This window comes from Bos indicus x Bos taurus, chromosome 2 (genome assembly GCF_003369695.1).
Source record: "Bos indicus x Bos taurus breed Angus x Brahman F1 hybrid chromosome 2, Bos_hybrid_MaternalHap_v2.0, whole genome shotgun sequence".
Lineage (NCBI taxonomy): Eukaryota > Metazoa > Chordata > Mammalia > Artiodactyla > Bovidae > Bos > Bos indicus x Bos taurus.
In genome coordinates this window covers 13,654,722-13,668,951 of record NC_040077.1, presented here as the reverse complement: position 1 = coordinate 13,668,951, position 14,230 = coordinate 13,654,722, and the positions used below count along the sequence as shown (strand labels likewise).

General features: G+C 37.9%; 1 protein-coding gene across 2 annotated transcripts in view; it reads left to right on the top strand.

Moving 5' to 3' along the window:
- The window catches only part of DNAJC10 (DnaJ heat shock protein family (Hsp40) member C10), a 50,821-nt gene extending 44,649 nt beyond the window's left edge, over positions 1-6,172 (top strand). The window contains exons 22-24 of one of the 2 annotated variants that reach the window (XM_027556013.1): positions 340-459; positions 2,243-2,347; positions 3,439-6,172. In XM_027556013.1, the coding sequence (XP_027411814.1) occupies positions 340-459; positions 2,243-2,347; positions 3,439-3,450 (237 nt within the window). In that variant the 3' untranslated portion in view covers positions 3,451-6,172. The remainder of the gene's footprint in view (positions 1-339; positions 460-2,242; positions 2,348-3,438) is intronic. The other variant, XM_027556022.1, reaches the window with a different exon arrangement.
- The last annotated feature ends 8,058 nt before the right edge of the window (positions 6,173-14,230 follow it).

Genomic DNA, 14,230 nt, shown 5'->3' with positions numbered 1-14,230 from the left:
TCAGACGTTTGTGGGTGACAGATGCGTTGTGGGTGACAGGAAGAAGGTGAGGTCCTTCAGGGTAAAGCTTCTCAATTTTCTTGATAAGGCAAAGGAGAGTTTATTTGCTATTGGAGGGGCCGTGCTAGGTAAATAAGAGTTCAGAGCTAGTAAGAATTTGGAAGCAGTCTTGCTTAAATGGAAAAGATTAAAACTATGTTGTTTTGGTTTGGGGTTTTTTAAGTAACAAATCCTTGCATTTATAAATATTTAGAATTTTTAGTATCATATTGCTCTGTGGTTGCCAGAGTAGTAGATACCAAAGAGAATAACAACAAAAGCATATTATTCTTTTTTCAGACACTTAAAGGAAAAGTAAAAGCTGGAAAAGTAGACTGTCAGGCTTATGCTCAAACTTGCCAGAAAGCTGGTATCAGAGCCTATCCGACTGTGAGGTTGTATCCTTATGAAAGGGCAAAGGTATGTACATGCCTTCCTCTGTGTCCCTTTTCTTTAGCAGGTAAAGCGTTTCTAGTTTCTTTCCTTTTGTCGTTTCTCACTGTGTCGCATGCCACTGAAACAGCTGCTTTTCACATACACACGAAGTGATTTTAAAATTTTGTTCTGCCTCACAGTTGATATGATGGTCTCCAGGGCCTTAAAATTTCTGAACTCGTGAATAGGGAACTACTAAATACACATACCAAAACACTAACAGTGGTTTTGTGTGGGTGGTAGAATTCAAGGTAATTGTTTTCTGTGAAGTTTTGTGTTTCCTATTTTTATAGAATTAACATATATTACCTTTATGATTAGTTCTTCCAGGAAAGAAAAAGAAAAAAAGAGAATACTGTCATAACTGAAATAGCCTTAGTACCTGAAAATTTATCTTGAGGAATATGCATTAATGGTTTAGACTGTTAAAGTTAGGGTTTTGTGATTCATTCATAATTTCTTTTTTTGGGCCACTGACACTGTGGTTTTTAACTTTCTTTTTAAAGACAGTTTAACCCATTAGACCTAGCACACAGTTTGAAGTTCCACCAGGAAGAAGGAAACTGGTGGCTCCAGATCCAAGTCTTTATGGTCACTATTACAAAAGTGTATACCTTTCAGCCAGTGTAACTGCTAACCAAAAGGATTCACGACCTTTGCCATCTTCCTAAGTAAAAGACTGAGACATTTTTGACAATAAAGCTGTGATAGACAAGTATTTGTTATGCATACATTTTCTGGTAAAACATTGAGATAAATAATTTCAAATGTTTTGATACATAACTTTTGAGAAAGTATATCAGATTAAGATCTTGTGCAATTTATTTGTGATTATAATACATTTTGAAATAGAGCTAAAGAAACTAGATGATGAATTTCAGAATTCTAGACTTGTCAGACACCTACATTTTTCAGTGAAGGATTCTTATTTATGATGAAGGTACCTCTCTCTCAACAAAGTCTGGGGTAAGCAGAACTCAGAGTAAAGGAACTTTATACCAAAGCCTGACTCTTCATTCCTCTGGCTTCTGAGTTCTCAGAACACCTTGAGAATTAGATATATAAATAGGTGTCTTATTCAGGTAGAATGATGTTAGGGAAATATCAGTATAATGAGCAGTCACAGAATTAACCAAGCCATACAGGGGACTGTTTGAAAACATGATGTCACCATATGTCCGAATGGAAAGGCAGGGGTAGAATCCAGAAGTCCAGCAGACAAGGCCACAGCAGAATAAAGATCAAAGTGAGAAGTACCAACCAGGTGAGCAGCTATTCACAGAAACAGAATCCTAGCACACAGTTTGAAGTTCCACCAGGAAGAAGGAAACTGGTGGCTCCAGATCCAAAACAAACAGACCTGGATGTATTGACCTGACCCTTCCCCCTGCTTTTCAGCCACCTTCCTGCCATAGGCAGATGAGAACCAGGAAATACATGGCTTTGCATGGTTGTAATTGGTCAAAGTTTTGTCTGTGCCAACCAGTGACTTTAGAATGTTTTGAGTCCTCTGGGGACATCTTTTCTTACACAGTTTAGATGTTTTGATACATTTGGAGTTAGCAATGCATTTTAACCAATTAATTACATGTTTCCATAACAGTATTGTTAGTATTTATTTCTGGTAAGTTATTGGTTGATTGCTTTTACCAGCAGCATTTCCTTGAAGAAGTTTTAAGTTTTAAACATTTAATCAAGTTTCTTAAGTGGAAATGTCAGTTTTGTTTAGATACTTAAAAGGTTATAAGAAGAGTATTTTCAATTTTAGAGAAATACTTGGGGAGAGCAAATAGACTCCAGAGATGCAAAAGAGATTGCTACCTTAATATATGAAAAATTGGAAAAGCTCCAAAATCATGAGAAAAGAGATAAGGTAAGGACTAAATCTAGAACTGACTTTGACAGACATTATTTAAATGTGTTCTTACTGTACAGTATATGTATCAAACAGTAAAGCGAAGCTTCAAAAAACAGTAAGGTGGTTAGAAACTTTTTCTTTGGAAACTATGAAAATCAGAATGTAGCTTCTGAAATGCTTAGAAATTTGGACAAGTAAAGCTGTTTAACAGAAAAATAGTAACTATGGTCATAAATTTTGGTCAAATGTAAAAGCATTGATTTGAGCCTTAAAACACCTCTTGGAGAGCAAGTTTTCTTTTGTTCTTGGTATAGTCAGGATATATTAGGAGCCGTATTCATCTTGACCTGCCCCACCCCCTTGAATTACTAATCTATCAAGAAGCGGTACAACCTCTTTCTTGCTCTTCTAAAGAGGGCTCTTCATGTTCTCCTTTTTTAAAATCAGTATCATTGTAAGACACTTAGAAACCGACCAGCAAGTTTACAAATGGTAGAATCCTTTCTGAATGGAATTTAATACATTCACGTATAAGGTTTCTTGGATTCTTTCCCCTGTAAGGTGAAAGGACAAAAGAAGAGCACAGCTGCTAGAGGGCCAGAGAATCTGGCTTTACAGAGCCATGTTAGAACGATACCCTCACATACGAAGCTTTACAGCCTACTTCAAGAATTCTATTTTATCCAAATCTAAAAGATAGAAATGAAAGTTTTTTTTTTTCATTTTTTGTGAACAATTTTTTCTGACATTTTGGATATGTTAGTTTTCTCACAATGTTTTATCTTTAGAATTCTGACTTTTAGCTCATTAGACATTTGAAATCAAACATTATTAGTCAAAAGTAGAATAACTGAAGTTAAAGAGCGTGCCAAAGGATGACTTGAAAGTGGTAAGTTATAATTGTATTACATGCCATGGGCAGGTGAGAATTGTGAGATATCCTTTTCCCACTGTTAGACAAGGAATATTTCCATGTGATCTATAAAATAAGAATATTAAGTAATTATTTTTGAAAAAGTAAAACTTAGGTCAGTTAATTATTTTTACCTTTTAACATTAGATGTTTAAGAGAAAAGAATTCAATCACTTTTACATTATTATTGTAGGACGAACTTTAATGACATTGAAAATGAAGAAAAAATTGAAAAGAAATCGACAGATGACATCAGAAGATACCTTTTCAGAAAGTTACTTATATTCCTGATGGGAATAAATGAACCTTATCTTGGACTTAATATTGCACTGCCTGAATCTGTACAACATTGATATAAATGAAAGGTCTGCAGACTTTTCTATAAACGGCCAGATCATAAATATTTTAGGCTCTGTAGACCATGTATGGTTTTTTGTTACATATTCTCTGGTTTGGTTTTGGTTACAACCCCTTAAAAAATGTAAAAACCATTCTCGACTCAGGGCTGTGTACAAATAGGCCACAAGCCACATTCAGCCTGTGGGCCACAGATTGCTGACTCCCAGAAAGGTGTTTAGGCTGGCTGGCCTAAGAGATAAAAGTGTATTTTATCACTTAACGTTTTGGGGCTGGCCTATAAGGAGAACTTGGTTTTTAGTCACCTGTTCTAAAAAATCTCTGAGATTGATGCTCTGACCATGTATTATTTCATTTAAAAAAACATTCAAAATGTGGGAAAACCATCTTTCTAATGGTTGAAGAATTGGTTGTAATTTTTCACATATGACAAAAAATTTTCTAACAGTAAGTAAACAAATCCTTTTGACTTATACAGTATTCATAAATATCTGAGGGGGTAGAATATATATAGTAATTAACTGGGCATTGTAAACTATCTCAAGTATTTCTGTTTTAAAGGTAAGTGTTCATTTATTTTTTGAGCTGCTTTCATAATAGTTTTTCCCTGTGATGGTAATTGATTTTTTGAAGCATCTTTCTAATAATTCATTTTTAGCTCCTGGGCTTTGATGCGTGTCCTCCATTTACATTTGCCTTTTTTCCTTCATAGTTGTGGTTTTTCATTCTTCAAAACTTTATTGGTCAAGAAGGAAAAATTTTGTTTGTTTCACTATAGCTCCTTATGATACTGTGGTTATTTCAATTATTTACTGTTGGAGGCTGCCATTTTCAGGTAAATATTGGCATAATAACTGAAGTTATTTCTGTAAGAAAATCAAATATAAAAATCTAAGAATGGGATCTTTTCATTTCTTAGTTGTTCAGAGTCAAAGAATCTGATTACTTTTTCCTTACACGTTAACAAAACATTGTAACATGTAGTTATTTAGTTATATTGCAGAGTATATGGAATGGTAAAAATCCCAGTTAATCAAGAGGTCAACAAATTATTTAAAAAACTTAAAATTTCCCCAAAACCTATTTGAATTATGCTTTATTATATTGGGAGTTTTGGGTGGTTTTTTTTAATATCACTTTACCCCATTCCCCAAAATGTCCTCATAAAGGTTTAATTTACAAGTGCAACTTATCCAAAAAGTGATCAGGTTTTTTTTTTTCATCAAGTCTAACCTTATTCTTCATATTCTCTCCCATATAATTTCTCATGTATCTTTTAACTTCTCTTGAATTCCACTTTATATGTGTAAGCACATACAGGACAGTCACTTCTAACCTTAATCTTACATCAGCTTTTTTTTTAACTTATGATTAGTAATGGCAAGTGTATTTCATTTATTAAATTTACAAACACTAGAAGATTTTCAAAAATTGACTTGTTTCTACAAGAATTCCAAAATGGAATACCTAGAGAAGTTTTTTTTAATATTTACTGAACTTGTACAATACCATGCTGGACACTGAGGAGTGTGCAAAAGTAAACTAATCACAAGACTTAGCCCTGTCTCCTTAGTGTCTGTCCATTCACATTTCTGACACAGAATCCATAAACAAGCTTATAGGTACCTGTAGTATTATCTATATAAGGAATTCCAGACTGACTTGTTGAGAAACATCTTTTAGGCAGTAAATGAAATAGTAAATATTATCTACCCCATAATTAGGCCTAAGTGCGTGCCTGTGGAATTAATTAGCTGAAAAGCCAGGGCTACCTGGGAGACATATTAAGTAATATGTATCATAAAAGTAACATACATCAGAATTTTCTGCAATCATATCAGTATCATTCGGTATTTAAAGACAGTGGTTTTAATTGCAAGTGCACAACGATGACATTCAAATTCATGAATTGTTCCATATTTTGGGGCTTCCCAGGTGGCGCTAGTGGTAAAGAACCCACCTGCCAGTGCAGGAGATGTAAGAGACACAGGTTCAATCCCTGGGTTGGGAAGGTCCCCTGGAGAAGAAAATGATAACCCACTCTAGTATTCTTGCTTGGAGAATCCCATGGAAGAGGAACCTGGCAGGCTACAGTCCGTGGGGTCACACAGAGTCAGGCACCACTGAAGTGACTTAAGTATAAATTATTGATCATATATAAAAATATTGAGTCCTTTTTATATATATATTTAACACGCGATTTGCATTTAGGTCACGAAGAGTCAGACACGACTGGGTGACTCAACAACAATTGACCTTTCAATAACACAGGTTCAGTCACATGCAGATCTTTTTTAATAAATAGGTTCTACAGTACATAATCCATGGTTGGCTAAATCCACAAATGCAGAATTTCAGATACATAGTACCAACTCTGAAGTTATACATGGGTTTTTGACTCTGCTGGAGCTTGGCACCCCTCACCCCCACATTATTCAAGGGACAGCTCTACTATCATCCAGTCTCCTTGATGGGTATATCTTGTGAGCAGTAACTCACCAGAATAATGGATGGAAGCTGATGTCAAACAGGGCCATATCAATAATAAATCCCAAAATGTGGTGTCTTGATCATTTGGTTGCATTATCTTGTCACGAGTGGATGATTTAGCAGCCTGCTCTGAAAATTCGTAATCATATTTGAAACAATCTGTTCTGCTCTAAATTAATTTACCTAAGATTCAAAAGTGGATGAGTAAAATAGCTCAGTAGAAAAAATAAGTCCAACAGAAGGATCCTGGTATGTCGAGAAACTTGTTCCATCAAGGGCTCCTGAGACAACTGCACATTTAACAGCACCCAAGGATTAGTCATCATGACCAGACACAGTAGGAAAGAGGAAAACCCAGAAACATGCTCTTCATCAGTCCACCCTCTGGGCCAACAAGTCCTGTTAAGAGTCTGTGCTAATGTTCACCAAAAATATTATTATATGTTATTTAACTACTGATGAACAATTCATTAAATAACTGCTATTCCAAACATTTTGAGGAGGTAAAGGATTTTTTTTTTTAAAAATCAGCAGATTGCAGTACAAGATGACTCCGAAATTCACCTCCTCCCATGGACAAATTAAATAACAGTTACATACAGAACAGTTCTCTCTGAAAGAAATCCAGAGTCTAGCTGAGTAACTTTTTACACATCAGGTGGATGAGCAAAAGCCCACATTGGAATGGGTAGGAGAGGCTGAAGACATGGTCTCACCATAAATCCCACCTGACACAGTGACCCAACCAGGGGGATCTCAGGACTACAAGTTTCTCCTAAGGATCAAAAGGTTTGGACCCCACAGCTGGTGCTGCAGCTTTTAAGACTTGGAGAGATGGGCCCCTAAAACAATGTAGCTTTGAAAGCCAGCAAGGGTTTCTCTCAGACCCGCGAGCTAGTGCAATCTGAGAAGCAGTTCCTCACAGGCTTGTATGGACTCACTGAGGCTAATCCCCCAAGGTTTAGCCCAAAGCAAATATTCTGAAGCTGCCCAGTCTTAATGTAAAACAGGCCTATTTGCTTATCTTAAATGCTTTAGCCTGAAGAACAGGCTTCTTAGGGCTCACTTCGTTACTCTCCAGAGACCGTGGACGGTGCAGGCATGTGCTGTCCCTCTACCTCACACCAGATCACCAGAACTTCCTGGGAAGGAGCTTGTGCAAACATCTGGTGCCCCAGCTATTGTGGTTGCCACCCATGGGACTGATCACCTGGCTCTGGGGGCAGCAGTGCTTGTGGATCCTGTAGGACTGTAGCAAACAGTCCATAATGCGCTGTCCCTTCAAGCCTCAGTGCAAAGAGCAAAGACCGCCTCCCAATCGTCCCATAAAAGTGGTCTGTTTGTATACTCTACAGTCCGCTGCCAGAGAATACAGTTTCCAATCAGCCTGCATCCAAGTGCTGAATAAGACCCTCCCCTTTGGGACACTGACAGGTCTTGGTACACCTCCACTACTGAGAGCCACTGAGAAAAAAAGTCTGCTTCAATGATCACAAAGGTATTAGAGCCAAGGGCTAGGGCATGGTTAAACGATAACGTTATCTACACAAAAGTACTCCTTTAAAACTGGGAGAGGTTGTTTTACCTAATGCAGAGAAACCAACACAGAGTCAAGGAAAATGAAGAAAAGAAGGACTAGGTTCCAAACAAAGGACACGAGAAAACTTGAGAAAGAGATCTTAATGAAATAAATGCTATTACCATAAAGGTACTCCCTGACACGTGAACAAAGTGAGAGTGTCAGCATGGAAATAGAAAATGTAGCAAATAAAAATTACACAACTGAGGAATACAGTAACTGAAAAATTCAACAGAGGGATCAACAGTAGACTAAGAAAAATCGTTATGTGAAGTCAAAGACCAGATGGTGGAATTCAATCAGAGTGGCAAAAGTAAAAGAATTAAGAGTGAAGATAGCTTATAGGACACCATCAAGCAACCCAGAGGTTGCACTACAGGGGTCCCAGAAAGGAAAGGGAGAAGGGGACAAAATTTTGAAGAAATGGTTGTAAGCTTTACTAACCTGGGAAAAGAAAGACACCCAGATCCAGGAAGCTCAAAGTTCTAAATACGATCTAAGAGACCCATACTAAGAAAAGTTATCATTAAATTGCAAAAGACAGAATCTTAAAAACAGCAAGAGGAAAAAAAAAAAATTGTTCCCTACAAAGGAACCCCACTAAAACTATAAATGGATTTTTCAGTAGAAACTTTGCAGGCCATGTGGGAGTGACATGGTGTATTCAACATGCTGAAAGGAAAAAAAACTGGCAAAAGTTGTCCTTCAGAATTGAAGAGTTTTCTTGAAAAGCAAAAGCTAAGGACATCACCACCACTAGATATGCCTCATAACAAATGTTAAAGGAGCTCTTTAAGCCGAACTAAAATGGCAGTAGAGCTTCCTAGGTGGCACAGTGGAAAGAATCTGCTTGCTGATGCTAGAGATGCAAGATTGATACCTGGGTCAGGAAGATCCCCTGCAAAAGGAAATGGCAACCCACTATAGTATTCTCACTTGGAAAATCCTATGAACAGAGGAGCCTGGTGAGCTATAATCCATGGGGTCACAAAGAGTCAGACATGACTGAACAGGCACAAAATGGCATTGATTAGTAAGAGGAAAACATGAAAATATAAATCTCACTGGTAAAGGTAAATACATAGTTAATTTGGAATACTCTAACACTGGTGAATTTATCATTTACAAATCTAGTTGTAAAGGTTAAAAGTAACCATAATGAACTAGAATAATTTCCTAATGGATATACCAGATAAAAAAATGTAATTTGTAACAAGACCCAACTATATGCTACTGATGAGACTCATTTCAGCCTTAAGGACACAGGTAGTCTCAAACTTCAGTTCAGTTGCTCAGTCGTGTCCGACTCTTTGCGACCCCATGAATCACAGCACGCCAGGCCTCCCTATCCATCACCAACTCCCGGGGTTCACCCAAACTCATGTGCATCAAGTCGATGATGTCATCCAGCCATCTCATCCTTTGTCATCCCCTTCTCCTCCTGCCCCCAATCCCTCCCAGCATCAGGGTCTTTTCCAATGAGTCAACTCTTTGCATGAGGTGGCCAAAGTATTGGAGTTTCAGCCTCAGCATCAGTCCTTCCAATGAACACCCAGGACTGGTCTCCTTTAGGATGGACTGGTTCTGGTTGGATCTCCTTGCAGTCCAAGGGAGTCTCAAGAGTCTTCCAACACCATAGTTCAAAAGCATCAATTCTTCGGCGCTCACCTTTCTTCACAGTCCAACTCGCACATCCATGCATGACCACTGGAAAAACCATAGCCTTGACTAGACAGACCTTTGTTAGCAAAGTAATGTCTCTGCTTTTTAATATGTTGTCTAGGTTGGTCATAACTTTCCTTCCAAGGAGTCTTTTAATTTCATGGCTGCAATCACCATCTGCAGAGATTTTGGAGCCCCAAAAAATAAAAAAAGTCTGACGCTGTTTCCCCATCTATTTCCCATGAAGTCATGGGCCCAGATGCCATGATCTTAGTTTTCTGAATGTTGAGCTTTAAGCCAACTTTTTCACTCCCCTCTTTCACTTTCATCAAGAGGCTTTTTAGTTCCTCTTCATTTTCTGCCATAAAGTGGTATCATCTGCATATCTGAGGTTATTGATATTTCTCCCAGCAGTCTTGATTCCAGCTTGTGCTTCTTCCAGCCCAGCTTTTCTCATGATGTACTCTGCATAGAAGTTAAATAAGCAAGGTGACAATATACAGCCTTGACATACTCTTCCTATTTGGAACCAGTCTGTTGTTCCATGTTCAGTTCTAACTGTTGCTTCCTGACCTGCATACAGGTTCCTCAAGAGGCAGGTCAGGTGGTCTGGGATTCCCATCTCTTTCAGAATTTTCCAGAGTTTGTTGTGATCCACACAGTCAAAGGCTTTGGCATAGTCAATAAAGCAGAAATAGATGTTTTTCTGGAACTCTCTTGCTTTTTCGATGATCCAGCAGATGTTGGCAATTTGATCTCTGTTTCCTCTGCCTTTTCTAAAACCAGCTTGAACATCTGGAAGTTCACAGTTCATGTATTGCTGAAGCCTGGCTTGGAGGATTTTGAGCATTACTTTACAAACCTAAGGGATAGGAAAACATTTCATGTGATCATTGGGCTTTTAAACAACACGTTAGGGTAGATGGAGTTAACGTTTCATCCAAAAGAAGAAAAATACATTCTTTTCAAATGCACATAGAACATTATCCAGGGTAGATCATATGTTAGGCCATGAAAACAAGGCTTTGTAAATTTAAGAAGTTTGAAATCATATCAAGCATTTTCTCTGACCAAAATGGTAGGAAACTAGAGCCCAAGTATAAAAGGAAGACTGGAAAATTCTCAAATGTGTGGAGATTAAACAACATTTTCCTGAACAGCAAATGGGTCAAAGAAGAAATCAAAAGGAAAATCAAAACTTGAGACAAATGAAAATGGAACTGCAAAATACCAAAAGTCATGGGATGCTGCAAAAGCAGTTGTAAGAAGCAAACAGTGATAAAAAGCCTACAGGAAAAGAAAACAGGAAACAAAATTCTCAAACACCCTAATTTACATCTAAAGGAACTAGAAAAGCAAGAACAAAGTCCAAGAGTAGTAGGAAGAAAATAATAAATATCAGAGCAGAAATAAATGAAATGGAGACTAAAAGGACAACAGAAACTGAGATGGTTTGTTGGAAAGACAAAATTGATAAAACTTTAAATTGAATAAGTGAGAAAAAAGGATAATTCCTAGAACATACCATTTAGTAAGATACAGGAAATCTGAACAGACCCATTACACGTAAGGAGGTTGACTCAGTAATCTGAAACTTTTCAGCAAACAAAAGTCCAAGACCAGATGACAACCTTTCTCAAACTCTTCCGAAAAATAGAAGAGGGAAACTTCCAAACTCAGTTTAGGAGTTTAGTGTTACCCCGATACAAAAACCAGTCAAGGAAAGGAAGGTTACAAGCCAATATAAGAAAATTACAGGCCAATATCCCTAATGAAGAGAAATGCAAAAATCCTCAAAAGATTATCAAGCCTAATTCAAAAATACAGTAAAATGAGCAAATACCATGATCAAGTGGGATATATTCCAGAGATGCAAGGATGGCTCAACATCTGCAAATCATCTACAAATCACATTTTAAAACATGAAATACAAAAATGATCATCTGAATAGTTGCAGAAAAGGCATTTGATCAAATTCAACATCTATTCTTAATTTAAAAAACTCAAGAAAGTAGGTATCAAAGGAATAGTATCTCAACATGACAAAGGCTATGTATGACAAGCTAACAGCATACTCAATGGTGAAAAGTTTAAAGCTTTTACTCTAAGATCAAGATCATGATAAAGACGCTCACCCTTGCCATTTTTATTTAGCACAGCACTGGAAGCTCTAGCCAAAGCCATTAGGCAAGAATGTTATATATAGAAAACCACTGTACCAAAAAAAAAAAAAAAAACCTGTTAGAACAAATAAATGAGTAAAATTGAAGGATACAAAATGAATACACAAAAGTCAGTTCCATTTCTACACGGTAATAAACTGTCAGAGAAGTTAAGAAAACAATCCCATTTACAATTGCATCAAAAAAGGGTATCTAGGAATAAATTTAACCAAGAAGGTGAAAGACCTGTACACTAACAACTATATTGAAAAAAATTGAAAAGTCTCAGATAAATGGGAAGACATTTCACGCTCATGGATGGAAGAATATTGTTAAGATGTCCATACTATGCAGAGCAAGCTGTAGACTCTGCAATATCAAAATTCCAATGACATTTTCCAGAGCAATACAACCAGTCTTAAAATTTGTTCACTTCAGTTTAGTCACTCAGTTGTGTCTGACTCTTTGCGACCCCATGGACTGCAGCACACCAGGCCTCCCTGTCCATCACCAACTCCCAGAGTTTACTCAAACTCATGTCGATTGAGTTGGTGATGCCATCCAACCATCTCATCCTCTGTCATCCCCTTCTCCTGTCCTCAATCTTTCCCAGCATCAGGGTCTTTTCAGATGAGTCAGCTCTTTGCATCAGAAGGCCAAAGTATTGGAGTTTCAGCTTCAACATCAGTCCTTCCAACGAACACCCAGGACTGATCTCCTTTAGGATGGACTCGTTGGATCTCCTTGCAGTCCAAGGGACTCTCAAGAGTTCAAATGCATCAATTCTTCAGTGCTCAGCTTTCTTTACCTTCCAACTCTCACATTCATACATGACCAATGGAAAAACCACAGCCTTGATTAGACAGACTTGTGTTGGCAAAGTAATGTCTCTGCTTTTTAATATGCTGTCTAGGTTGGTCATAATTTTCCTTCCAAGGAGCAAGCGTCTTTTAATTTCATGGCTTCAGTCACCATCTGCACTGATTTTGGAGCCCCCAAAAATAAAGTCAGCCACTATTTCCACTGTTTCTCCATCTAGTTGCCATGAAGTGATGGGACCAGATGCCATGATCTTAGTTTTCTGAATGTTGAGCTTTAAGCCAAACTTTTCACTCTCCTCTTTCACCTTCATCAAGAGATTTTTAGTTCCTGTTCACTTTCTGCCATAAGGGTGGTGTCATCTGCATATCTGAGGTTATTGATATTTCTCCCGGCAATCTTGATTCCAGCTTGTGCTTCAATCAGCCCAGTGTTTCTCACAATGTACTTTGCATATAAGTCAAATAACCAGGATGACAACATACAGCCTTGACATACTCCTTTCCTATTTGGAACCAGTCTGTTATTCCATGTCCAGTTCTAACTGTTGCTTCCTGACCTGCATACAGATTTCTCAAGAGGTAGGTCAGGTGGTCTGGTATTCCCATCTCTTTGAGAATTGTCCAGAGTTTATTGTGATCCACACAATCAAAGTCTTTGGCATACTCAATAAAGCAGAAATAGATGTTTGTCTGGAACTCTTGCTTTTTTGATGATCCAGCAGATGTTGGCAATTTGATCTCTGGTTCCTCTGCCTTTTCTAAAACCAGCTTGAACATCTGGAGGTTCACGGTTCACTTATTCCTGAAGCCTGGCTTGGAGGATTTTGAGCATTACTTTACTAGCATGTGAGATGAGTGCAATTGTGCAGTAGTTTGAGCATTCTTTGGCATTGCCTTTCTTTGGGATTGGAATGAAAACTGACCCTTTCCAGTCCTGTGGCCACTGCTGAGTTTTCCAAATTTGCTGGCATATTGAATGCAGCACTTTCAGAGCATCATCTTTTAGGATTTGAAATAGCTCAACTGGAATTCCATCACATCCACTAGTTTTGTTCATAGTGATGCTTTCTAAGGCCCACTTGACTTCACATTCCAGGGTGTCTGGCTCTAGGTGAGTGACCATGCCATCGTGATTATCTGGGTTGTGAAGATCTATTTTGTATAGTTCTTCTGTGTATTCATGCCACCTCTTAATATCTTCTGCTTCTGTTAGGTCCATACCATTTCTGTCCTTTATTGAGCCCATCTTTATATGAAATGTTCCTTTGGTATCTCTAATTTTCTTGAAGAGATCTCTAGTCTTTCCCATTCTATTGTTTTCTTCTATTTCTTGGCACTGATCGCTGAGGAAGCCTTTCTTATCTCTCCTTGCTATTCTTTGGAACTCTGCATTCAAATGGGTATATCTTTTCTTTTCACCTTTGCTTTTTGCTTCTCTTTTCAGAGCTATTTGTAAGGCCTCCTCAGACAGCTATTTTGCTTTTTTGCATTTCTTTTTGTTGGGGATGGTCTTGATCCCTGTCTCCTGCACAATGTCACGAACCTCCATCCACAGTTCATCAGGCACTCTATCAGATCTAGTCCTTAAATCTATTTCTCACTTCCACTGTATAATCATAAGGGATTTGATTTAGGTCATACCTGAATGGTCTAGTGGTTTTCCCCACTTTCTTCAATTTAAGTCTGAATTTGGCAGTAAGGAGTTCATGATCTGAGCCACAGTCAGCTCCTGGTCTTGTTTTTGCTGACTGTATAGAGCTTCTCCATCTTTGGCTGCTAAGAATATAATCAGTCTTGATTTCGGTGTTGACCATCTGGTGATGTCCACGTGTAGAGTCTTCTTGTGTTGTTGGAAGAGGATGTTTGCTATGACCAGTGCATTCTCTTGGCAAAATTCTATTAGCCTTTGTCCTG